The sequence below is a fragment of the Zea mays genome, chromosome 10, assembly GCF_902167145.1.
Source record: "Zea mays cultivar B73 chromosome 10, Zm-B73-REFERENCE-NAM-5.0, whole genome shotgun sequence".
NCBI classification, from domain to species: Eukaryota; Viridiplantae; Streptophyta; class Magnoliopsida; order Poales; family Poaceae; genus Zea; species Zea mays.
In genome coordinates this window covers 45,235,327-45,261,657 of record NC_050105.1, presented here as the reverse complement: position 1 = coordinate 45,261,657, position 26,331 = coordinate 45,235,327, and the positions used below count along the sequence as shown (strand labels likewise).

The 26,331-nt window shown below is 47.5% G+C and overlaps 1 protein-coding gene across 1 annotated transcript; it reads left to right on the top strand.

The window, feature by feature from the left end:
• The first annotated feature begins 19,380 nt into the window (after positions 1-19,380).
• LOC100283216 (uncharacterized) lies at positions 19,381-20,235 on the top strand. The gene is made up of 2 exons (NM_001156118.2): positions 19,381-19,570; positions 19,709-20,235. Exons 1-2 carry the CDS (start codon positions 19,396-19,398, stop codon positions 20,008-20,010), a joined length of 477 nt encoding a protein of 158 aa, NP_001149590.2. The 5' UTR covers positions 19,381-19,395; the 3' UTR covers positions 20,011-20,235.
• Positions 20,236-26,331: the final 6,096 nt, after the last annotated feature.

Genomic DNA, 26,331 nt, shown 5'->3' with positions numbered 1-26,331 from the left:
GGTAGGGTAATGATGGCCCCCCTGTGACGTGGTCGGTTCGAGCCCTAGGTCGGGCGAGGCGGAGGCTCCTCTGAGGTCGAGGTCGAGTCTGTCTTCCGAGGTCGAGGTTGAGTCCGAGCCCCGGGTCGGGCAAGGCAGAGACCATCGTCTGAGACCGAGGCTGAGTCCGAGCCCTGGGGTCGGGCGAGGCGGAGTTCGTTGTCTTCCGGAGCCGAGGCCGAGTCCGAGCCCTGGGGTTGGGCGAGGCGGAGTTCGTCGTGTTCCGGAGCCGAGGCCGAGTCCGAGCCCTAGGGTCGGACGAGGCGGAGCTTCCTATGGCGCCCGAGGCCGGACTTGGCTGTTGTCAGCCTCACTCTGTCGAGTGGCACAGCAGTTGGAGCGACGCAGGCGGCGCTGTCTTCTTGTCAGGTCGGTTAGTGGAGCGGCGAAGTGACTGCGGTCACTTCGGCTCTGTCGACTGAAGAGCACGCGCCAGGATAAGGTGTCAGGCCATCCTTGCATTAAATGCTCCTGCGATACGGTCGGTCGGCGCGACGATCTGGCCAAGGTTGCTTCTCGGCGAAGACTGGGCCTCGGGCGAGCCGAAGGTGTGTCCGTTGTTTGAGGGGGCCCTCGGGCGAGGCGTGAATCCTCCGGGGTCGGCGGCCCTTGCCCGAGGCTGGGCTCGGGCGAGGTGAGATCGTTTCCCTTGAGTGGACCGAGCCTTGACCTTAATCGCACCCATCAGGCCGTTGCAGCTTTGTGCTGATGGGGGTTACCAGCTGAGATTAGGAGTCTTGGGGTACCCCTAATTATGGTCCCCGACACGAGTTGTGTGGCTGCCCGGTGGGCCCCCACGTGTCGGCGCCAATACATTAGATGGACTGCGCGGAGGTAAGAGTAAGCGGGCCGAACATGATGGTTTTGGCCCAAGTTCTTGTTTTAGCTTTTTTTTCTTTTTCTATTTTCCTTTTATCTATTTCCAAATTAAATTTAAATTCAAATTTAAATCCAACCCTTGTGACAAACTTTATCCTCGGATTAAAGTAGCATTTGAACATACTCAAAATGTGATGGACTTATTTATTTATAAGCTTATTTTGAGTTGTATTATATTCTTCTCTCGTTTTCTTTATTTTATTTCCAATTCTCTAAAGTGCACCTTTGGTTTAGGTTTAAATTCCCATCTCATTATTAAATTAGTATTATTATTATTTTATTATTAAGGGCACAAACAAGCAAAACTCCAATATGATGCATATTTTATGGTTGTGTCTTATTTAATTCTTTAAATGTGATTATTTCCATGAGGTAATGAGTGGATGGCAAAACACATAATGAGACCAACTCTTATATAATTTTGGGTATTACAAATCCTACCCCCCTTACAAAGAATCTCGTCCTCGAGATTAGGATGGACTAGGGAAAAGGTGGGGAAAATCTACGTGTAGCTGTTCTTCTCTTCCCCATGTAGCTTCATCTTCTCCATGGTGACTCCATTGCACTTTGCACAACTTTACCACTTTACTCCTCGTGACTCAAGTCAAGGTATCAAGAATCTTGATAGGATATTCTGTATAAGTCAGATCATCTTGAAAACTAAGATCTTCCATAGGTAGCTGCTCTTTGGGTACCCTGAGGCATTTCTTCAATTGAGATACATGGAAGACATCATGTACATCCGCAAGATGATCAGGTAGTTCTAGTTGATAGGAAACTTCTCCCACTTGCTTTAAGATCAAGAAGGGTCCAATACAGCGCGGGGACAACTTTCCTTAAACTTTAAATCTTTGCATACCCTGGATTGGTGACACCTTCAAATACACGTGATCACCCTCATTAAACTCTAGCAGTCTTCTCAGGGTATCCGCATAGATTTTCTGCCTTGACTGCACAGTTCTCAAATTCTCCCTTATCAACCGGACTTGTTCTTCTGCATCTTGTATAATTTCAGGCCCAAAGAACTGCCTTTCACCAGTTTGATCCCAATACAGTGGAGTCCTGCACTTCCTGCCATATAGAGCCTCAAACGGGAACATCTTCAAACTGGCCTGGTAGCTATTATTGTAAGAGAACTCCGCATATGGTAAGCTCTTATCCTAGCTAACACCATGTTTAAGAGCACAAACTCTTAACATATCTTCTAGTACTTGGTTGGTTCTCTCGGTCTGCCCATCAGTTTGTGGATGGTAGGCCGAACTAAAATTCATCTGCGTGTCCAAGCACTCGTGCAACTTCTACCAAAATCGAGAAGTAAACTTTGATCACCGGTCTAACACGATCTTCTTAGGCACTCCATGTAAACAAACTATCTGAGCCATATACAACTATGCTAGCTTGGCTCCCGTGTAATTAGTCCTCATAGGTATGAAGTGAGCCACTTTTGTCAATCTGTCCACAATCACCCAAATAGAGTCATACCATGCAGAAGTGCGGGGTAGTCCAACAATAAAGTCCATGCCAATTTCTTCCCATTTCCACTAGGGTATCTTAAGCGGGTGAAGTAATCCAGCAGGTCTTTGATGTTCATCTTTTACCCTCTGGCAAACATCACATTCCGCCACATGTGCAGCAACATCCCTTTTTAGTCCACACCACCAATACTTTTGCTTCAAATCCTGGTACATCTTGGTACTACCCGGATGGATGGAATGAGCTGAATCATGCACCTCCTTCAATATGGTCTCACAAAGACTGTCGATCTCAGGAACACAAATTCGGATCTTGAACCATATCGTGCCCTGCTCATCCTCCATGAAATCTAGGCCTCTACCTTCAGTTATTAGATCTTTGATCTCCTGAATTTTAGCATCACCAATCTGACCCTTTCGTATTTCTTGCTCTAAGGTAGGTTCCACTTCTATGGTAATTCCTTCGGTATGAGCAACTATACCCAGATTGAGCTTCTCAAAATCTTCTGCTAACTCATCAGGTAACTGGGTTACAATAGCTGCGTGGACATGCTCCTTCCGACTCAAGGCATCCGCAACCAGATTCGCCTTGCCCGGATGATAGTGAATTTCCATGTCATAGTCCTTGATGAGCTCCAACCATCGGCGTTGCCTAAGGTTGAGATCCTTCTGAGTGAAGATATACTTTAAGCTCTTGTGATTGGTGTAGACTCGGCACTTGTTTCCCATAATATAGTGTCTCCAAATCTTGAGTGCATGCACTACGGCTGCCAGTTCTAAGTCATGAGTGGGGTAGTTTAACTCATGTTTCTGCAACTGGTGAGATGCATAAGCGATGACGTGTCCTTCTTACATAAGCACACATCCCAAGCCCTATCAACTTGCATCACAATATTTATCAAAATTCTTCTGTAGATCTGGCATCACCAACACTAGAGCAGCCATCAATTTAAACCTCAATTGATTGAAACTCTCTTAGCACTCCCAGGTCCATTTAAACTCCTTGCCTATCTCTAGCAGTGAGATCATAGGCTTAGCAATCTTGGACAACCCTTCAATGAATCTCCGGTAATAACCCATGTTGGGGACTTGTTCTCAAATGCTATGAATCGAGAACAAGGCAACACAAAATGTTAAATATCAAAAGCCCTTCGTCCTTCAAATCATTATTTCCCTTCGGATATAACGAATTTAGGACGAAGGTCATGAAGGACGTACCTTCATGATCATGATAAAAAATGGAGAACATTCAAACAAAATAAAGAAAGTAACATAATTTCTGTAAACATTATTATTAATATATTTCTATTTGTATTACTTGTGTGAACAAAGATAAATTACAAATGTACCTTCGGCTTGAATGAAAGAAAATACAGGCGTGGCGCAAAAGTGAATGCCAAGTCAGCGTGAACAGTACGGGAATACTGTTCACCTATTTATAGGCACGGGTCGCAGCCCATGCAAGATTACATTAATGCCCTTTACATTTATCAATAACTCTATAGTAATTCTTCGAGGTATAATCTGGCTTTTCATCTTTAAGTCGGTTTCCCTTTCCGCCGTTATGCCGAAGCTCTTCTGCGCATAGCTTCGTGGTCGTCTTATCCTTCGTCGTGATTGCCAGCTCAGTTAAGCTTCGTCTTAACCATGCTTTTGTATACTCGCAACTTGACTTCGAAGGTACCTGTTCACATATTTCTTTTGGAGAACATAGTCAATTACGTTTTTGAGGACCTTCAGAAGCCGAAGGCCCCCAACAGTAGCCCCTCGCAATATTAATTTGCTGTAAAGATAAATTTATATTGCGAAATGGACGAAGGCTATGAGCCGAAGGTCCGAAAAAACACCTTCCTTTTGCTAGAATAGCAACGGTCATTGACAAGCGGGACCTTCCAGTTTCCAACATAATGGGTGTATAAATAGGGGCTCGCCACAATTTATTTGGCACGCTCTCTTGCCATCTGTTTTGCCTGCTCAAATAGCTTTCTGCCCACAAATATTTGGTTGCCTCCCTAGTTTTAAGCTTCGGAAGCGAGAGGCAGGAATTCCGAAGGGATGTCTGAGGAGAAGAAGGTTGCTGCCGAGATGAAGCTGAGCCTTTCTGAGGAGAAAAATCTGGGCTTCATTGAATCAATAGCAAAAACAAATACAGAGAAAATTACTAGGGAGATTTTGGAAGGCTTATCTGAAGATACTGGTGAAAGTGATAGTTATGATGCAGACAGTGGGGGTGAGGATTCCGAAGATCGACCATGGCGACCAAGCCATTCAGTCTTCGGAAAATCAACTATTGGGCAAAGTCACCTTGAAAACATGAGGGGGAGATATTTTCGAGATATGTCCATCGTGAGGGCAGATGACGGAGAGAGAACTGTGCCGACTCCCGAAGATAATGAAGTCGTTATCTTCCGAAGCTTTTTTAAAGCTGGGCTACGATTCCCTATAAGCAGGTTTGTGGTAGAAGTTCTGAAAATATATCAGGTTTACCTTCATCAACTTACCCCTAAAGCAATAATAAGAATGGGAATCTTCGTCTGGGCTGTGAAGAGCCAGGGCCTAGAGCCAAGTGCAAAAAGCTTTTGCAATATACATGAATTATTATACGAAACGAAGCCCTAGGGTAAAGAGCAATATCATAACAACTTTGGTTGCTACAGCTTCGGTGCTCGCTCTGTATCAAGCTGTCCCGTGCCAACCTTTCGGAAGAGATGGCCCGGAGAATGGATGAAAGAATGGTTCTATGTAAAAATGATTTGAAGGTTCGAGAAGATATTAAGGATGTGATCATGTGCCCCATCTGGCAGCGCTTCGGACTCCAGAAACCGAAGGTAGAAATGGATGAAGTAGCCGAAGAATGCCAACGGGCCTTCGGCGTAGTCTGCTCTTTTATTGGGACAAGGGATTTAATACAAGAACATATTGCCTTCAGAGTGTGGCCTCTTGCAGATAATTGGGAAATGCCGAAAGAAACTGTTAAAGAAACTGACGAAGGTGGGCTAGTCAGGCTGAAGTATACATTCAAGTACGGAGACAGGTTCGTTGAACCAGATGATGATTGGTTAAAGAGCATTGAGACTGTAAGTGATGAATTGCTTGGGGCATATTCGAAACGAAGACACTGCATTGTCAGCGGCCTTCGGAGGCCGAAAAAAGAAAAGACTCAACCGAGTGTTTGATGCAGTTGGGTTTGTCTACCCCGACTATCGCTATCCAGTGCGGGGGCAAAAAAGAAAAGGCACAACTTCTGCGAAAGATACAGCTGCAACTGCTCCTAGCGAGCCAGCGCCGAAGAGAAAAAGGGTAAAGGTTCTCACACACCGGCCACGCTATATTGAACCAGCCACGGTGCCTGAGTTCGCTGGTGAGACCTCTTCGGCCACCGAAGCTAAAGAGCCAACCCTGCTGCCAGAAGTCAAAGGAATGGCCGAAGTGCCAGCGATAGAAAAGATGGAAGAACCAAAGACGGAAGAAGCGAAAGCATCAGCTGAGGGAGTGAAAATATCAGAAATTTTAAGTCCTTCAGAAGAAATTGAAGCAGCAAAAATTAAAAAGGGGCCAACAGTGACCCCAAAAAGAAAAAGAATGGTTAATGTGTTAGATGTTTTGGAAACAATTAAACTTCCAAGCACAACCCCAAAGAAGACTGCTGAAACTTCTGAGGCGCTTGCTGAAGTATCCGTTGCTGAAGCTCCGAAGCAACAGACTGGAGTTGAAACAGGACCTTCAGAACCAACCAAGGTAATGCCTTTGGAAGCAGAAGAAACAAAAATTGCAAAGGCAACCGAAAAAATGAAAATGTCAGAGCCAACTTTGGTTGAAGAAATTGATACCGCTGCCCCCGAAGCATCTTCCAAAATATACGATTATATCGTGCGACATGCTTCGGGGAAAAAGTTATCGGAAGAAGAAGTTTTTGAAGCTAATCACTATGCCAAAGAATTGAAATATCCGAAGGGGGCACTAGTGTTCAATGGGACGAACGAAGAAGATTTCCTATACTGCCTCCCAGACAACAAAGAATTATCCGTCTGTCGGGAGATGGCTAGAAGTATGGGATTTCCGAAGCTTGAAGCTGGATTATGCGCTATGACGAAGGACGATCTTGCGGATAGTCTTGCGTACAATAGCCTGAAGGTACGAGAACTGCGCGTTTGGAAATTTTATGATTTGAAAACCATTCTTTTATTCTTATATCAACTCTTTTACATATAGGGTTTAATACTAAGCAACGTGTTGAGAGCGCAAAAGAATGCCGAAGACGAGAGCTATGAAATTGCTTTCAACAACCTACGATCAGAGGTTATTAAACTGAGAAACGAAGCTCTGGAAAAGGATAAAATTCTGCTTACATTGGTGGACAAGGTAAAAGAGGACGAAGCTGCCTCAAAGGCCCAGACCGAAGCCCAAAAACGCGAAATTAAAGATCTTCAGAAATAGCTAGCTAGAGCCAAAGAATAACGTATACTTGAAGAGACAAAACGAGAGCTTAGTGATCAATGGGCCAATCATTTAGAGATAAGTGTTAAGGAGCTTCGTGCATCCCAGAGAAAATGCTATGTTAAATCCATAGAGTGCGTTAAGAAGATAAAATCCAGCTTCGCCAACGTTGGCGCGTTCTCTAGTGAAGAGAATTTCTCAAGAGGCAATCCTGAAGGTCCAATGGAATGGATCAGTCACGAAGCAGAGGCCTTTGAGGAAATCCTGAATAGCCGCGGTGACATCTGCGCTTTTTCGGGTGCTAGAGGGATTGCTGCTGTTTTGGAGAGGAAAGGTTGCGAGCATGTAAAATCCTTAGCGCAGTCTGAAGCTACCTTGTCCTCTGAAGACATTAAAGACCCCTCACCCGAAGCAAGCATGGTCGGCGGGAAATTCTTCACCGATATCTGGGACAACGGCGGCCGAGAAATGGCGCAAGAAATTATTCAAAAGAGTGAAAAAGGCATCCATGATGCTAGAAAAGTAGGAGAAGCTGCCGAGAAAAGTACAGAGCCCGAAGGGCAAATAGGTATTAATTAGTGGTTTTTATTATGCTGTAATTTTTAATTCCAGACTTTGTTCGCGTTTTGTAATAGTAATATAGCTGTATCTTCTCTTCCCTCAGAACCTGCTGAGGCATCTCCGGGCCCCCACCCGAAGGGGGACGATGAAATTAGAAAAATGGCCGAGGCCATTATGGACAAGGTTGTCGACCAGCTACTGAACGAAGCTGCGGAAATAGTTCTTAAGGAGTATTAAACACTATTGTAGAAACATTTGGAATGTAACATGTGTAATACATTGTAACTTTGAATGTAATATATAATCTATTTATAGTTTAATTCTTTACGATGCATGAAATTTTGCATACATACCATTTTTTGAGCCTTCGGCGAAAAAACACCTTCCCTTCTTTTCATGCTTCGTGAAGAAAATCTTTTCTATATCACAAGAATTTGTTTACTTCTCTGATGAAGAATATCCAAACTTCGTGAAATATTCTCCGAAGCTATAAAAAAGTTTTGTGTTGCCTCTCTAATGAGGCTACACTTCGTCTCGATTTATCTTGTGCCTTAGCACGATTTTCTCTTTTCCAAAATATTCTCCGAAGATCAACACTGTATCCCCTTCTTGTTCCACATGCAATATGCTATATGATGCTTATGTTATGCAAAAATGATGTGATGATGTTATGTTATGCAAAATGATATTTGTGCCACAGATATAAGTCCCTGTAATAGAGCACACATACTTTTTATATCAGCTGACTTTTCGCTGTAAGCCTCCCTTAGGAGCTTCTTCGCCTTTTACTTTCAGCGGAATCAGCGTTTATTTTTCGCTATAAGCCTCCCTTAGGAGCTTCTTCGCCTTTTACTTTCAGCGGAATCAGCGTTTATTTTTCGCTGTAAGCCTCCCTTAGGAGCTTCTTCGCCTTTTACTTTCAGCGGAATCAGCGTTTATTTTTCGCTGTAGGTTCAGAAAACTTACACTGCGCTCCCTTAGGAACGACTTTTCACTGTTTTGCAGGATTTGCACTGTGTCTGTTAGAACAAATTTTTGATAATACAAAGGTCCTTCATGCCACCATAAATTCGTATGCTTCGGCAACTCAAGCCTATGGAAAGGACATATTTTATTATGGTAAAAAGACGAAAGTGTTACAAGAAATTGAAAAACGATAAAAGACACTTAAACTTCTCATAATTGTTCCTTATTAACAAAAAGGTAATACGGAATGTAAAAATGCGAAAAAATTGCTGTTGAGGTAGGATATTTATCAATAAATGTGCTTTGACTCTGGCACAGTGCTATTGACTACGCGAGCTTCGGACTCCTCTCTGAAGTCTCTCTGAAGGTGATTGTTCTGACTCCCTTCTGGCTGCTATCCTCGCTGCGTCGGTGGTGGTGGTGGAGGGTGCTGCCAAGATGCTTGGGGTTGGCTTGCCGAAGCAACAGAAGCTGCGGGGTGGTTGCCTACATATTCTGGAATATAAGGCGAATGATACGAAGCAGTATGCATGACCTGCTTCGGCTGACTTTGTTGCGCAGCCGCTTCTGCTATCTCCTTCTGCTTCTGGATGGTAACGTGACACATCCTGGTGGTATGGCCCTTGTCTTCACCACAGAATAGGCAATAAATTTTTCTTGGCTGATCTCCAAACCTTCCCCCGAAGCCCCTGGCACCTCTGCCCCTTGGCGCTGGCGGCCGAAAAGAACTTTGCTGCTGGCCCGAAGGTTGTGAAGAGTATTGTGGCCTTTGCTGCTGACTCCCTCGATCATCAGTTTGAGCAGAGTTATGAATTGACCTAATGTGCCTCGGGTGAAATCTTCCTCCGAAGCCCCTGGTCATTTCAGAGAACCTGCATGCTTCCTCCCTTCTTTGGCTGAAGTCATTGTCAGCTCGAATGTATTCATCCATCTTCTGGAGCAGCTTCTCCAACGTTTGTGGTGGCTTCTTGGCAAAGTACTGCGCTGAAGGTCCCGGCCGAAGCCCCTTAATCATGGCCTCAATGACAATTTCATTGGGCACTGTTGGCGCTTGTGCCCTCAGACGCAGAAACCTTCGGACGTACGCCTGGAGGTATTCTTCGTGATCCTGGTACACTGAAATAAAGCTTGAGCAGTGATTGGCTTCGTCTGAAACCCTTGGAAGCTAGTTATCAGCATATCCTTCAACTTCTGCCAAGAAGTGATTGTCCCTGGCCGAAGAGAAGAGTACCAGGTCTGAGCAACGCTCTTGACGGCCATGACAAAAGATTTTGCCATGACTGCAGTATTGCCACCATATGAAGATATGGTTGCTTCATAGCTCATCAAGAATTGCTTCGGGTCTGTATGACCGTCATACATGGGGAGCTGGGGTGGCTTGTAAGACTGGGGCCATGGTGTAGCCTGCAATTCTGTTGAGAGAGGAGAAGCATCATCGAAAGCAAAGTTTCCATGATGGAAATCTTCATACCAGTCGTCCTCATTGTGGAAGCCTTCCTGATGGAGCTCTTTGCATGGAGGCCTTCGGCTCTGATCATCTTGAATAAGATGACGAACCTCTTCAGAAGCTTCGTCTATCTGTCTCTGAAGATCAGCTAGACGAGCCGTCTTCTCCTTGCGCTGCACCTGTTGCTGAAGGATCTCCAGGTTTTGGATCTCTTGATCCAAGTCATCCTCCGGAGGTGTTGGACTAACAGCCTTCCTCTTCTAGCTTCGGGCCTCTCTAAGAGAAAGGACGTCCTGATTGGGATCCAGCGGCTGTAAAGTACCAGCCCCTGTCGCTGAAACTCCGGACCTCCGAGACTGTACTTGGTATCTTCCACCCAACTATCGATGTTACTTTAGCCGGATCCACATAAATTCCTCCTTTGGAGATGATATGCCCGAGGAAATGTACTTCATCAAGCCAGAACTCACACTTGGTAAATTTGGCATAAAGCTGATTATCCCGTAACTTATGTAGCACCATCCGCTAATGTTCCTCGTGATCACTATCATTCTTGGAATAAATAAGAATGTCGTCGATGAATACCACGACAACTTTATCAAGATACTCCATGAACATCTTGTTCATCAAATTCATGAAGTAGGCTGGTGCATTGGTTAAGCCAAACGACATGACTGTTAATTCATATAGACCATATCGGGTAGAGAAAGTCGTCTTGGGAATATCAGATGGCCTAATCTTCATTTGGTGGTATCCCGACCTGAGGTCAATCTTAGTAAACACCCTAGCACCTCTCATCTGATAGAATAAGTCATCAATACAAGGTAACGGGTACTTGTTCTTAATGGTGACATCATTAAGTGACCTATAGTCCACACACATCCGTTGCAAACCATCGTTCTTATGTACAAACAGTACCGGTGCTCCCCAAGGTGAGGAACTCGGATGAATGTACCCTGCTTCCTGCAACTCCGTTAACTATTTCTTAAGTTCTTTTAACTCTTCCACTGACATCCTATATGGCCTTTTCGAAATGGGAGCAGTACCAGGTTAGAGATCAATGACGAATTCGACTTCCCTATCTGGTGGCATTCTGGGTAACTCTTCAGGAAAGACGTCTAGAAAGTCTCTAACAACTCGAATGTTTCTACCCACAAATTTTCCATCTACTAGAAATACAACAGGTCTGGTAGAGGCGGTTACAATAATCTCAACTTCAAATCTTTCCCCTTTCGAACTGGTGAGTTCTACGATTGCCTTAGCATGCCTTAGCCTTCCTTAACCAGGATCCCAAGTATCAGATCTATGTTGCTTTCTTCTAACACTACGGGTGTAGACCAGAATTCCCTTCCCAAAATTGTCAGTGTTAATCTTTCTGTCATATAGTTTGCTTCAAGAAGCACTTTAGGTGTAATTACTACCATTGGTGTTTTCGTGTTTTAAAGTGGTAATTCATTAGTGGTTGCAAACCGAGCAAAAATAAACGAATGTGTAGCTCCTGAATCAAATAATAATGCTGCTGGAATTGCATTAATGTAAAACATACCGATAGCGATGTCTGCACCGTCAGCAGTGGCTTCAACACTGACTTGATTAACCCTGGTAATGCTGAATCCCTTGCCAGGAGTCTGTTGCTTGTTTTGAGCTGGTGCACTGGAATTCCCCGCCGGGCAAGCATTTGCATAATGCCCAACCTGACTGCACTCGAAGCATGTGGGGCATGTCTTTTGTCTTGTAGGCCTCGCCGGGGTGCTAGTGGGGGCAGCCTGACGAGTGTGGGGTGTCAGTGGAGTCCCCTGTGGAGCGTACTGAGCTGGGTGTGGTCCTCCTCCTGGATGAGTTGGTGTACCCTAGGGCGGAACGTAGCGAGGGAAAATACTGCTGCTACCCTGCCCCTGGGCAATGGCCTTCCTCTTCAAGTCTCCCAGTTGAACATACTTGTGTTCAATGGCTAGAGCTTTATCAAGCAGCCTCTGAAATGATGGGAAGGTACTTGCAACCAATGCATATTGTAGTGGCCCATTGAGTCCTTCTGTGAAGTGCTCTTGCTTTCTCTCATCATTAGCCACCTCATCAGGAGCATATCTTGATAGTTAAATGAATTTGTCACGGTACTCGCTGACAGAAATGTTACCTTGCTTCAATGATAGAAATTCTTCTTGTTAATCTTCATCATCCCAATAGGAATGTGGCAGTTTCTGAACTGTGTGGTGAATTCCACCCAAATAATAGTGTCAGCAGGATCATGGGCAGCAAGCCAGCAACATAAGAATCCCTCCAGTCAGCAGCAGGACCAGTCAGACGACCAGAAGCATAGAGAACCTTCTCCCGGTCGGAGCATTGAGCAATGTTTAGCATTTTCTCCACTGACTTCAACCATTCATCGGCATGCAGAGGATCTGGAGAGCTGGCGAAGGTAGGCGGCTTGTGGCTCATAAATTCTCGGTGCTTGTCCCGGAGCGGAAGTGGTGGTGGCGGCAATGGGACTTGCTGTTGTTGCCCCCTCCTCTCCTGACGCATCTCCTCTCTCTCTCTCTCTTGGCACATATTTTGGCGTTCCTGTCGCATCTGCGCATGCATATCCACCATAGTATCAGCCATTTATTGCATTATCCGCATCTGGGCTGCAACTGCTGGATCAGCTCTGGCTAGTGGAGGATTTGGAGGATTTGGAGGATTCATCTCAGCTTGCTGTTGTTGTTGTCTAAGTACCCTCCGATTGTGTCGATTGGGGGATTTATTAGCCAAGTAGATTAGTGTGTCACCTACTAAAGCTAATACATTACCTTATGGTGGTACATGCAAAGATGCCCAACTATAATGTTTCAATAAATCAAAGAAGCAAATCAGACACTTATCATCAGAACAATCAACCAACATTTTTAAATAGAGAAAATAGTTTTGATTTTGTCTTAGGTTTCCTATCTCTTAAGAAGGTCATAATTGTAGGATTCCAAGGTGTGAAACCCATCTTGTCTTAGAGTAGAAAAGGTAAGAATAATCAGAGAAGAACAGTAGAAGGTGAGACAGGATCAAGAAAAGTATAGGAAGAATCAGAGTAAGGTAAGTAGGTAAGGGTTTTGTCCATTTCTATCTAGGTTTCATCCTACAGTCAAAATTTCCTTTGATACCACTTCTCTCACACCTGGATTTAAGGGATAAGCCAGGTGCGTCTCATATGTGTGCCAAGGAAAAACAACACATATAATAACAGAGTGCATAGAGATCAATGTCATAAATATCATAAATGTACTTATTATATAGCGGAAGTCTTACAAAATAAATGATAAATATAAAACGAACGGAATATTATTTCCCTGGCGCCATAAAGCTGATTGGGAGACATCACCTAGATCAAGTCGAACTCCTCATTGTGCGGCTCCTCTTCGACCACCTGCTCTTCACCAGTGGGGGGGTTTATATATCGCAAGAGTGAGCTCACAAAAGATTATAGCTCAACAAGTCATGGGGAATAATGTGCATGAACTCACTAAAGGTGGGAGTTCATGTGAAGTGTAAGGCTGATCAACAAAATAAAGGTTGAAGCTGAGCATTGCTTTTATAAGTTGGTCAAAATTTTATTAGCAGTTACTAAGTATAAGTGAATACCAAACCATAGTAATAGTAAATAAAAGTAATAAAAAAATAATCCCAATGCGATGCAAATGACAAATTGAATTTAATTCCATAAATTAATCATGTGAGTATTCGAGCTACTCATGACCGTGAGCACGACTAGTATACCAGTTTTACACTCTGCAGAGGTTGCACATCTTTACCCACAAGTCGTGTTACCCATTTGACACGGGGTTGATCGGACCCCATACACCTCTACCAAGGAAGCGAGGCAGGGTTCCACTACGAGGCCTTTACAAACTTTCACTAGCTTCAAAAAAACCCGCTATAGTTTCTAGGAAGCTCCAGTGCAGGGATCCCTCGCCTGATCGCCATCGCTGCAAAATCAACCCAAGGACCCCCCCTACACTGACCATTCCCCTACTGCCCTTGCCCCTATCGGGTAAGGTAGTCTTCCACTAGCTTTCCTAGTTAGTCAGCCAATGGCGTCCCATACCACCCTGTGGTAGCACTATTTTCCAGGGTGGTTCTCGATGTTACCAATAACATAATGATCTTATCATGAACAGTAATAATAAACTGATAATAAAAGTGTAATCATGAATAATATATATCTCCATACCCAAAACCACATAAAGCAATAACATATACTACCCAAAAATTCAGTGGTAAAACAAGGTATAAAGATAGCCAAACTAGGGTAACCTATTGGGTCCCATCAAAGTTAACCTATGCAAATCATTATGATTAATAAGAACATTACTGGGTAAAAAGAAGTGATTAAGGGCACAACTTGCCTTCAACGAGCTCCTGCTCAGCAGTCTACAGTTACTGAACCCCTGGATCCTATGTTGCTTGCTCGTCTACTCGCATCAATACAAACATACATAGTATGGAAAAAATTAACATCACACCAAACAAGAGAACATAATGCATGATAATATTCTACGCTGCGTAACGAGATCGTAGGAACAAGAATTACTAAATTTGGAGTTATGGTTATTTAGTTATGATTTTCTGAAGTTATTAAGTACTTGGAATAGAACAATGCAAGTGCATAATTTTAATTCAAGTTTCATGATTAAATAAAGCTACTAACTGATAGACAATATTATTACAAAATTAATGCCACTGGAATGGATCAATTTAGAGTTGAAATGAATCTCTACTACCTATTAAGACGGTAAGGGGTAGGCTGCCCCATTCCGTGTTCTGCCATTCCCATTCCGTCCTCACTGCAAAGCCCATTCCCATTCCCAGCTGCCTGTCTTTCTCATTCCCCCTCCCTGCAAAGCCCATTCACATTTCCATTCCCGGCTATCACGTGTCTTTCTCATTCTCTCTCCCACAAAGCCTATTCCCATTCCCACGTGCATCCCACGCCTAGCTAAAATTAAATTAAAAAAACAGGCTCCAAGGGGATTCAAACCCGCGACCTCTCAAATAAATGTGTTTGTAGCTACCACTACACCACATGTGTGTTTATGTCTACATCTATTATAGTAAAAACATATAATACATCTCTCCCGAAGCCCACCTGCTACCCTTGCACAATGTGTAGTAGTAGATAAGTATCACTGAGATTATTAAATTATATTTTTGGATTGAGGGAGTAGTATTTAAAGAAGAGCCTTGCATGTAATTTCTTTTGTTTGAATAATGTTTTCAACTTAAATACTTTTTTTGCATGTGTAACTTTTATTCTCCGTAATATTTTTCCATGGATCTAACTTATAAATCATTTTCATAAACCAATGCCAAAGGTGAATCCATGTTTCTTACTTGGAAACCCTGAACAAACACCACTAGCACGAGAAGCTCGCGTTGGCGTCGCTCACCGACGACGAGAAGAAACTTGGCGACTACCAGTTCGACCTCTGGAAGCAGTCCTACATGGCCCATGCGCCGCTGTGTACGGCAAGCTCCGGCGCAGCCGCCGCTTGGACGTGGTCCAGAGCGGCTGCGCCGCGCTGTCCATCGTCAAACATGGGGACCTCATGGTCGTCGCCAATATCGACGACTCTCGGGTTGTTCTGGGCATCGCAACCTACGACGACGCCATCACGCCGTCTAGCTCATCATCCACCTGAAGCCTAACCTGTCACGTAAGTCGCTACTGACCGGCCATGAATTCTTGTGCGCTGGAATGACGACCATTGTTTTTGTTGTGTGAGTGTCCTCGAACAAGATGTATGTAGAGGAGTAGCACATCCGGTGGTGCAACGACCAGGTGTACTACCTCGCTGATGAGCCCGGGGTGCACTTCATTTGGCAGCCCAGCCAAGAGTGATCGGTACTCACCATATCGCGCGCGTTCGAGGACTATTATATCAAGGATTGTGGAGTCATCTCGACACCGGAGGTGAGCAGAGGTGGACCGACAACAATGACCACTCGCCATCATCGGGGTAACTTTTGTGCCGGTCTGCCTTTAATTCTCTTCGCAAACACACACTTGCATTTTTTGTTTAAGCAAGCGTGTATGGTGGTGCGTGCGTGATGACTAACGATGTACGACGGAACTTCTACCGGCAGGTGTGGCACGTGCTCTCCAATAATGAGACCATGCAAATCATGACATATATCGAAGTCTGCATGATACTGATGGTTGCAATGTAGTAGTGAAACAACTAAATTAAAATAACAAAATTTATGTATGGCTAGGATCACAAATGGATTATGAAATATTTTCTTATAACAATATAAGACACATTTTATATATAAGTTATCATGGTATTATATGTTCCCGTTGCAACGCACGGGTACTGACCTAGTTAAATATGAATTATACAAGTTTCTGGAATTATTTTTATATTAAAAACCAATTTCTATAATTATTTTTATAATTTCTCTGATCTCTGGATTGGGCTCCAAATACCGAATAGTACAGGGTCTCTGGCGTAAAAGAACCTAAGACTCAGACAACCCTGGCTGTGGACTGCGGGTTGGTTTTCTAAAACCAGAAGGGCTTCTCTGCAAAACTTGCTCAGCGAAGGGGTATGGCTCAATACTAGCCGTTGGATTAGATGCGAACGAACCAGATTAGACCGACGTGGATGTGAATCGGTATGTAATCGGGGCCACTGGATCCTAATGCTACGGTCTAAAGGGGATCTTGAGCGACTTGAGCCAACAACCCTCTGATCAGACATCTACGGTTCCTGTTTAATAGGTGAAACACTACCAGCTCGGTCGAATCCCGTCCGTTGATCAGCCAACGAACGGCCTCGCCGCCCTCACAGGCAGCCCGGACCACGGTCGCCTGCGTGGCCCGCACCCACTGCGCTGTTCTCGCCGGAGTAGGTCAATCCAGCATGCAGATGCACGATTCCACCCACTAATAGGTGCTACATGAACCTAGAGCCGAGTAGGAGTTGTTGAAAGGTCTTTCCAGTGCGCGGATTGGTGGAAGAAGACATTTCCCCCACGATTCGCGGTATGACGGCAAGGTCGCCGCACGGACGAGCAATTCCCCGCGTCCTGACGGCTCCCGATTCTCGCCGAGGCACGTATAGCTTTCCGCGCCCAGGCGCTTCTGGTTGACGGTGTGGCAGGGGCGAGATGGTGGCGCAGAGGGGAGTTCGCCGGGGGTGGATCTCCGCAGCAATGGCGCACGGCGGCGGCTTCCGCAATCTATGCAGGCGTGGCTTAGGTGGAAGGGTGAAGGTGGGAGCGAGTCCAGAGGAAGGCTGTGGCACTTGTAGGGCAGCTGGAAGGAGCCCCGGTCAACGATGCGGACACCGGAGACTTCGGCATGGCTGTTACGGAAGCGAAGGCTGAGTGTGCGGTCCCACACGTCGGCGTCCGATCCCGCGCGATGGGAGACAGACTAGGTGGGTCCGCCAGTCATCGTCATAAGGTTATGGCGCGGACGCGGAGTGAGGCAACTGTCGAGCGAGCCCCGCGAACCAGTGAGAGATTGAGAGCGGGCGCGACTCGTGCGGCTGCCTGGTGGGCCCCACGTGTCGGCGCCAATACGTTAGCTGGGCTGCGCGGAGGTAAGAGTAGGCGGGCCGAACAGGATGGTTTTGGCCCAAGTTCCTGTTTTAGCTTTTTTTTCTTTTTCTATTTTCCTTTTCTCCATTTCCAAATTCAATTTGAATTCAAATTTAAATTCAACCCTTGTGTCAAAATTTATCCTCATATTAAAGTACCATTTGAACATACTCAAAATGTGATGGACTTATTTATTTATAAGCTTATTTTGAGTTGTATTATATTCCTCTCTCTTTTTCTTTATTTTATTTCCAATTCTCTAAAGTGCACCTTTGGTTTAGGTTCAAATTCCCATCTCATTATTACATTTTTATTATTATTATTTTATTATTAATTGCACAAACAAGCAAAACTCCAATATGATGCATATTTTATGGTTGTGTCTTATTTAATTCTTTAAATGTGATTATTTCTATGAGGTAATGAGTGGATGGCAAAACACTTAATGAGACCAACTCTTATATAATTTTGTGTATTACACAAAGCATACAATGGTACTCATTGATTCAGAATCCACTGTTTTTTAACTTCCATTGCAATACCATTACACATGGGAACCAAATAGTACATTAGTTCTTGGTGAATGGTCTATTTGTCTCATCTCTATCCTATTGTGCTATGGTTCATTCTAGAATAATATCATAGTCTGCGCTCATCTAATGACATGTTTGTTTTATTCTCAATCCACGTAAATTGGATGAGATCGAGTAGGTTTAAATCCCTAGCATGTAAAAAATATTCTTAATTTCTTCCTATCACATTCAATCACATGGAACGAGAATAACGGCACAAGGCCTAACAATAACATGGTTTGCTTATTCGACCCTGATTGTAAGGCATCTTTGGTGCTTGGGTGTCATCTTGCTGGCCCTATGTTGCACTCGACTGTGACCGCTTGATGCCGTTACCAGAATACTAGCCATGTTCATGCCATCTGTGCCAAAATCCGATGCGTTGTTGCGCATCACCTTTCGTCCAGTTGGGATCTGTCTGACTATTTGCATCTTTTGTAGCAGAGATGAGGCAGAGTGTGGCTCCAATTGTAATCTAATCCCCAAAAGTACTCTTCTACGTAGCTTAACTGAGATTTGGAAATTCAATGCCTGCCTTTGTCTAAAAGACTGAAATCTTCACTGAAACGACCAGCTTTACCATCCCTTTCGCTCATTGATCTCACATTATCCTATTCAAATTTAAGAATGACTATGACTTTGTGAAACTTGTCGGCCAAATCGTTTTCAAACAGCTAGTCCATAGCCATGAGCTAGTCTTGTCGACTTGTCGTGCACCACTCAAATATTCAACTAATTTTCTTACATGTTATGCTGAAAAAAATATGCATATATACGTGTGGCCATCCTTTTCTTGTTCTTGATCTGCACTACAATTCACCGAAAACTACATATCGGAATGAAAAGAGTAGACAATCTGCATTGCAGTTCATCGGAAACTACATATCAGAATGAAAAGAGTAGACCATGTATCCGATCCCTCCGTTTGTACTAGTCAGTCACCGACAAAAAAAAATGAAATCCAGTTGGCTGTCTTTATCCTATATTGTGGTTGAGATCTGGCAAGTAGAGAGCAAAGGCCATGGTCCATGGAGCACCAAGCAAAAATCTGCACCCACCACATGCAACAAAGCCACCAAATCTTTTCCCTAGCACCACATTTGCTGGCATTGAAACAAAAGAAAAAACATAAGTGCCAGAATCAGCAACCTTTGCTGGGATTTAGGTCCCATTAGACTTGGACAGTCCCTAATGACCCTAATTTTATTTTTTTAATACTATATATAACCCATTGGTGTGTAACAAGAACAAAAGAACGGATCGATTCACGTGGTTTTCTGATCTTTTTTCAGAATGTCTGCCGTCGAGAATAAAAGGTACAACGGAATCAGGTGCCGTGTTGCCAAATAAGTTGCTTGCCTTATCTTGGCAGCTGCAGCTACTACTCTGCAGACTGCAGGAGTTATAAGAAGAGTCTCCGGCCACACTCCGCGTCAGAGATTCAGAGCTGATGAACTGCTTCTGGTGTCCTGTACATCTCAAGATGAAAAAAAGCACCACCGTCCTCGCCATCTCCATCTTGGTCCTCTCCCTTGCCTCCCAGTTCTCATGGTGTGCAGAAGCAGCTGAGGGAAGCGCCGGAATTTCCACAGAGCCTGATCTCCAGGTGCAAGAACAAGTGCACGGTCAGTTTTGCTGTCTTTTTTTCTCTCTTCATTGGTGCCTGAATCGTTGCCATGCATGATTGGGCAAATTATTCTCCGGACTTTACAGAATAACATGACTTTGATTAAGAAACTGGTTGGTTTGTTCATGAACTGAAGGCGATATGAAAAACCGCCTGGAAATGCAGGGTCGCAACCGGAAGCTTGGCCATGAGGTGACCACAGTGGAGTTGAAGCATCACAGGAGGATTACCAGTGGGCACAAGGGTGGCAGCGCGGGTGGAGGCGCCGGCGCCGGTGCCGCGGGCGCAGGCACGGGTGGGCATAACGTGGGCGGCGGGGGCGCCGTGACGAGGCCGCACAGCTCCAAGAACGGCGCGGCGGCGCTCCCAGTGCCGGTGTCGTCCGTCCTGACGCTGGCCTTGGCCTGCGGAGTTGTTCTGTCAGTCATGAGCTACTGATGAGATGAAACTCTCGTCTTCCCGGAGCCGATCGGTATCTCCGAGCCGATTTTACGGGTATTGGTGCGATAGTTTCTCGATTTGTTCGTTGTAACTTGTATATCATATCATCATGCAGTGGTGAAAACCGGACGGATGCTGACGGATGTAGCTGTCATTATATATCTATCGTAATGTATTTCTCGCGAATACAGAATCAATACAGTTATTTAAAATTGGAACACATGATAAGACCGGTTAATAATTCAAGCGGATATATAAAGAATATTTGTCGGATAATCCATACTAACCATCCAACAAACAAGTAAAATAATAATCATATACATGATAGTTTAAACATAGAAAAATAAACCAATAATTGTTGGATAGTTCTCCTTTTTTAAATCTAGTTGCTATTAAGCGACATTTTGAAACAAAGGTTTCATCTCGTCCAATATTCCTGTCTTTAAACCTATATTCATTCCATTAGTTTGTTTCTCTTGGCCTTCTTTTGTGCATTTTTCTTACATTATAAACGCATGCTACCCCTATATGAACTTCCTGATATGTTAGTATCAAGCTACCGGATACGCAACTGTGAATATGTAGCTTTGGACACGTAAGGCTGGCTGCAGCGGTCGCTGTAGCTAGGGGTAATAATGGGCTCTAAATTTTATACTATAAGATTTAAGAATATGATGAGATTAAGATCGGGCACTATTTATTTTCATTTTTGAACTAAAATTTATTTAGGACCTGTTGAGCACCAATTTGAGCCGGCAGACGGTCCGCGCCTGTGGGCCGGACGGTCCGTGCGTGCACAGAGTAGTTTAGGGTTCCGAGTTTTGTGCTACGGTTGTTAGCTAGATTGACAGAAATAACTCAAAAATTAGTTTGTAAAGGGTCCAGCCCCCCTCCTCTATAAATAGAGAGGTATACGGTCGATTTGTGATCATCAATCGAACCTTCAATCAATACAATTTACATTTATTCTTATGAGTAGTTCTAGTCTAGTTCTAGTTTAGCCTCTCAATCCCCAAATTCTCCGCTTCTCTTCGACTCTACGTCGATTAGAGGAGTCTAGATCGGCCTGCCGAGCCTAGACAACTCCTAGGATCTCTCCTCCCCGACGGGGTCCCTCCCAGGAGCGAGATCCAGGCTCCGCCGACGATCTTCCGCCGCCCCTGAGCACGCGCGGACCGTCCGGCCCCAGGGCGCGGACCGTCCAGTCATCAGGCAGGAAACCCTAGCCTCGCGCCAGGCCATGGACCGTCCGCCCCTGCGCAGAGAGCACCGCCGCTGGTTCGTGTTGAGTGATTGACGCCCTAAAAAGGTGTCAACAGGACCCTAATATTTTGTGAAGAAACATTTAGATTGTAATTAATTACTCCCTCTAGCTGCAACACGCCCTCTACACCATGTTAGGGGTAGGAGATCATGTAGTGGTGCTCTCTATCCTCACCTCTAAACGGCAGCAATTTCCTCTTTCCCTCTTGTCTAGGTTATTCTCTCTCCTCCCCTTAAATCATGTTATACTCTAAACTATGAATTAAACACAAGACTAAACATAAAATGAATATATATACCATTTTAAACTATAAAAAATACATATGTAAAGAAACTTTTCGGCGTTTCGACCCCGCGGGGTCCCTGGACCGACGAGTAAATTTGTCGCTGCGCGTCCCAGCCCAGATGGGTTGGCGTGAGATGGAACACAAGGAGGAAAACGCGACTCGTGTTATCCCGCGCCAGGGGAGTGTGCTCGTAGTAGGGGTTACAAGCGTTCGCGGGAGAGAGAGAGAGTGAGCCTTTTCGTTAGCTCGTTCTCCCGCGCGACCTCCCCGCATGAAGGCCCTGGACCTCCCTTTTATAGATGCAAGGAGAGGGTCCAGGTGTACAATGGGTGGTGTAGCTAGGTGCTAACGTGTCTGGCAGGGAAGTGTCTGAGCCCTGTGTACATGCCAACGTGGCTGTCGGAGAAGTGCTTGAGCCATGCGTAGGTGATAACGTGGCCGTCGGAGAAGTGCTTGAGCCCTTTAGAAGCACAGTTGTCGGTGCTGCTGGGATCTTGCTGACGTCTCCTTGCTTCCGTAGGGGGCTGAGAACCACCGTCGTCATGGACGCACGCGGGGAGCCATCATTACTTGTTACCGGGGCGAGCTAGATGGGACGTCGGTCTTGTTCCCCCGTAGCCTGAGCTAGCTAGGGGTAGGGTAATGATGTATCTCCCGTGGCGCGGTCGGTCCGAGCCCAAGGTCGAGCGAGGCGGAACCTTCTCCTGAGGCCGAGACCGGGGTCAGGCGAGGACGCGATTCCTCCTGAGGCCGAGGTTGAGGCCGAGCCCTGGGGTCGGGCGAGGCAGAGACCACCTTCCGAGGCCGAGTTTGAGGCTGAGCCCTGGGGTCGGGCGAGGCGGAGACCTCCTTCCGAGGCCGAGGCCTAAGGTCGGGCGAGGCGGAGCTTCCTGTTGCGCCTGAGGCTGAACTTGGCTGTTGTCAGCCTCACCCTGCTGGGTGGCACAACAGTCGGAGCGGAGCGAGCGGCGCTGTTTTCCTGTCAGGTCGGTCAGCGAAAGGGTGAAGTGACTGCGGTCACTTCGACCTTGCCGACTGAGGCACGTGTGTCAGGATAAGGTGTCAGGCGATCCTCGCATTGAATGCGCCTGCGATACGGTCAGTTGGAGAGGCGATTTGGCCAAGGTTGCTTCTCAACGTAGCCTGCCCGAGCTGGGCCTTGGGCGTGCCAAGGGTGCGCCCACTGCCTGAGGAGGCCCTCGGGCGAGACGTAACTTCGTCCGGGACTACAGTTCCCGCCCGAGGCTGGCCTCGGTTTAGGCGAGATCGCGCCCCTTGGGTAGACGAAGCCTTGACCTGAACCGCGCCCATCAGTCTTTGCGGTTTGTGCTGATGGTGGTTACCAGCCACGTTTAGGAGTGTTGGGGTACCCCTAATTACGGTACCCGACAGTAGCCCCCGAGCCTCAAAGGGAGTGTTGGTACTCGCTTGGAGGCTTTGCCGCACTTTTTGCGAGGGGACCGGCCTTTCTCGGTTACACTTTGTTCCGGTGGGTGCGCGCGAGCGCACCCGCAGGGTGTAGCCCCCGAGGCCTCAGAGGAGTGGTTTGACTCCTCTGAGGTCTTAATGCCTTTCGTGATGCCTTGGCCGGCCTGGTTGTTCCCTCATGCGACCTGATTGTAGCCCGGGTGCATGGTCAGGTTCCGAGTCTTTAGGCTGGTTTGTTGACGCTGTCAACGGTTGGCCGTAGCCGGGGTGCGAGAGCAGCCCCCGAGCCTCTGCACGGAGCGAGAGGACGATCAAGGACTGTCTCGACTTTTATTATACGCCCCTTTGTCGCCTTTCCACAAGGAGGAAGGGGGGGAAAGCGCCATGTTGCCCTCGGAGGGCGCCGAACATGGTGTCTCCAGTGAGTTGCTAACGGGTGATCCGAGTGGACGCCCGTGCCCCGTTCGATAAGGGTCGGCTAGTGGCCCAGAGGCGCGCTCCAAAAGTACCTACAGGAGATTTGCCGGACCCGGACCCATTCGATAGGGTCCGAGGGCTCGATGCCTCCCTCTGATGGGATTCCGTTACAAAATCGCTCCTGCTGGTCTCGGAAATATCCTAGGGTACCTCGGGAGCGTAGCCCGAGCCTCGGCCATGTAACAGACGTACCCAGAGTCATCCCTCGCTCTGCGTGCTCTAGGGCGGCTGTCGAACCCTTCCGAGGGGCCAGCCTTCGAACCCCTGATCAGTAGTGGGCGCGGAGCCCGAGTGCTCTGGGGCGACTGTCGAACCCTTCTGAGGGGCCAGCCTTCGAACCCCTGATCAGTAATGGGCTTCAAGCCCGAGTGCTCTGGGGTGGCTGTCGAACCCTTCCGAGGGGCCAGCCTTCGAACCCCTGTTCAGTAGGAGGGCTCGAGGCCTGCTTCCTTCGCGGAGAAGGATCCCTTTCGAAGTATCCCCTTTCCCGGTCCCTGTTAGCAAGAGAGAGAAAGGGGAAGAGGAAAAGGATATGAATTTAAATGGTGTGGCGCACCTTTTTTTTGACGTGGTCATCATGGCAGAGGCGAAACGACGCCTGCTTCACCTGCCAAAGGTGTCGCTTGCCCTGCCGAGGAGTTAATGCGACGGGATGAGCGGTTCGTGGGGCGGCCGTTGCGCGTGCTCGAGTCGTTCGAGGAACGAAACATGGGTGCGTCGTCTTTACGCCGTGGGAGAGGGCTCCTTTGTCGCTTCAGGAGGGGACGCGAGCCTGCATGCGATTTGACCGCTGCTTCCGCTCGTTTGCTGCCGCCATTACTGTCGGTCCACTTTTGGCCACATCAACCGTCGCGCCTCCTCCCGCGGCTGAATGACCCATGATCGTTGTGCTCGATTGGCACTATTGGGTCATGCGCAGGGCTACCTTGAGTCGCGGCACTGGTTCCGCAGTCGAGAAGACGCGGCATTAGCGCGAGTGGCGGTGCGGTTTCTTGCACGTAGTAATCGGCGCGCCGGTTACATGATGTGTGGGCCTGGGCCTCCACGCCGGATGCAACAAAGCCAAAGGGGTGTGCCACCGCGGTGCGGTTGCACGCCACCTGCATGGCGGTCCTCCCTTTCGACCGCTGGTTTCGGCGAGGGTGGAGGAGTGCTTGTAACCGCGGGGCGGTTACATGCTCCGCGTGCGGCGGTTTGGCTTCTTCCATTTCGGGTCAGCTTGCATGACGTGTGGGACCCAGCCCCCGTGTCGTAGGGGGAGGACCCTGGAGCACGTCGGTGAAGACTTTGCCCGTGACGCTTGAGGACGCGAGTGGGGAGAGCCGCCTATAAAAAGGGATCGATCCCCCGGGCGGTAGCCATGCCTTCGCACTCCCTTCATGCATCGCGCCCTTCCACCTTCCGAGCCCCCAGAATGGGGGCACCCGCGTTGCCTTCGTCTTGCTACTGTTGGAGGAGCGCGACCTCACGGGGGTTGGCACCCTTAAGCCATCGCTCGGCTTCAAGGATTTTCATCATGCAGCCCGGCTGCATTCCCTCACCAATGGTCATCCAGGATGATGACCACCAGTTCGGTGGTGGGGAGAAGCAAGCCGGGCTGCGGCCTCTGCCCCGCCCTCAGCTTCAAGGATCTTCATCATCCTTGCTGTGGCGGAGGGCGAGTTGAGCCGGGGTTCTACCTTCCGCATGGGCCGGCGACCTGCTTCTTCCTCTGGCATTCGGGTGAGAAAGGCATCCTCCAGCTCTACGGAGGAGACGTCTTCCAGCCATGCGGGGGAAGGCGAACAACTGCTGCTTGGACAGGGTGCAGCTGTCCGTCCTCCACCCGGGCGACGGTCGCCGGCTGCACCAGGGGGTCGCACAACACGTCGTACGCCGCGAGGGTGGTACTCATGTTCCGGGACGGTCCCGTTCTCGTTCTTGTGGCGAGAACGGGAGTGAGGACCTGCCGGTGCGCTTTGGGGCGGCCGCCGCTCGCTGGTGCGGTATTGGTGGCAGGTGGCCGCTGTCGTCGGTGCTGAGGTGGTGGTCGCCATAGGTGAGGCTGCCTTTGCTGAAGCGGTTGCTTCCGTCGACGACACCGTCAGTGCCACCTGCGCTCCGGGCCTCCGGCTCTTTGGCTTTAATGGCTGGTTCTCGTCCCCCGTGAGGGGACGTGAACGAGGGCCTTCCAGCGGTAGCGTTTGCCCTGGGGCCATCGTTGCTATTGTCTTGCCATCAGAGACGGAGGTCATTGCCGCGCTGTTGGTGCAGCGGTCGCTGGCGAGCCACCTGGAGTTTGTTGTCCCGCAGGCCCTTTGGTGTGGAGGTTGTTCATACCCGCAGGAGTGGAACCGGAGTCCGATTTGTAATGGTACCCTGAGTATGGGCGTTTGTTCGTTGTGGCTATTGAGGCCTGAACATCTGGGTATTTGAGTGTAATACCGTGTTTCTCCCTCATTTCGAGCACTAGGACTCGCCTGTCGGCTAGCTGAACCGCTTAACCGAGCGTGAGTTGCTTTGCGCGGAAGGTGACGAGTGAGGTATCCGTATCCCGGAGGCGTAGGAGTCCCTCGGCTCGGTCGGCCTTGCCACTCAAGGCTTCTCTTGCTTAGTTTTAGAACCTTCGGCCGCTCTGTGATGAGCTGGAGCTGGAGGCAGCGGTGTCAGCGTGGACAGAGGCGGAGTCGGCTCAAAAAGAGGCTTCGTCGGCCCGGGAGCACGTGGCTTCCCTGGCCAAGGAGGTGCGGCGGCGGCGGCTGGAGCTTGGCCAGGTCGTCCGCTAGCGGGACCAACCCCGGAGTCACGCTGCCGAGGCCGTGAGCCGGGCTGAGGTCCTCGGGGGACATCTTGCTGAGGCTACGGAGCGGCCAGCCGAGGCGTC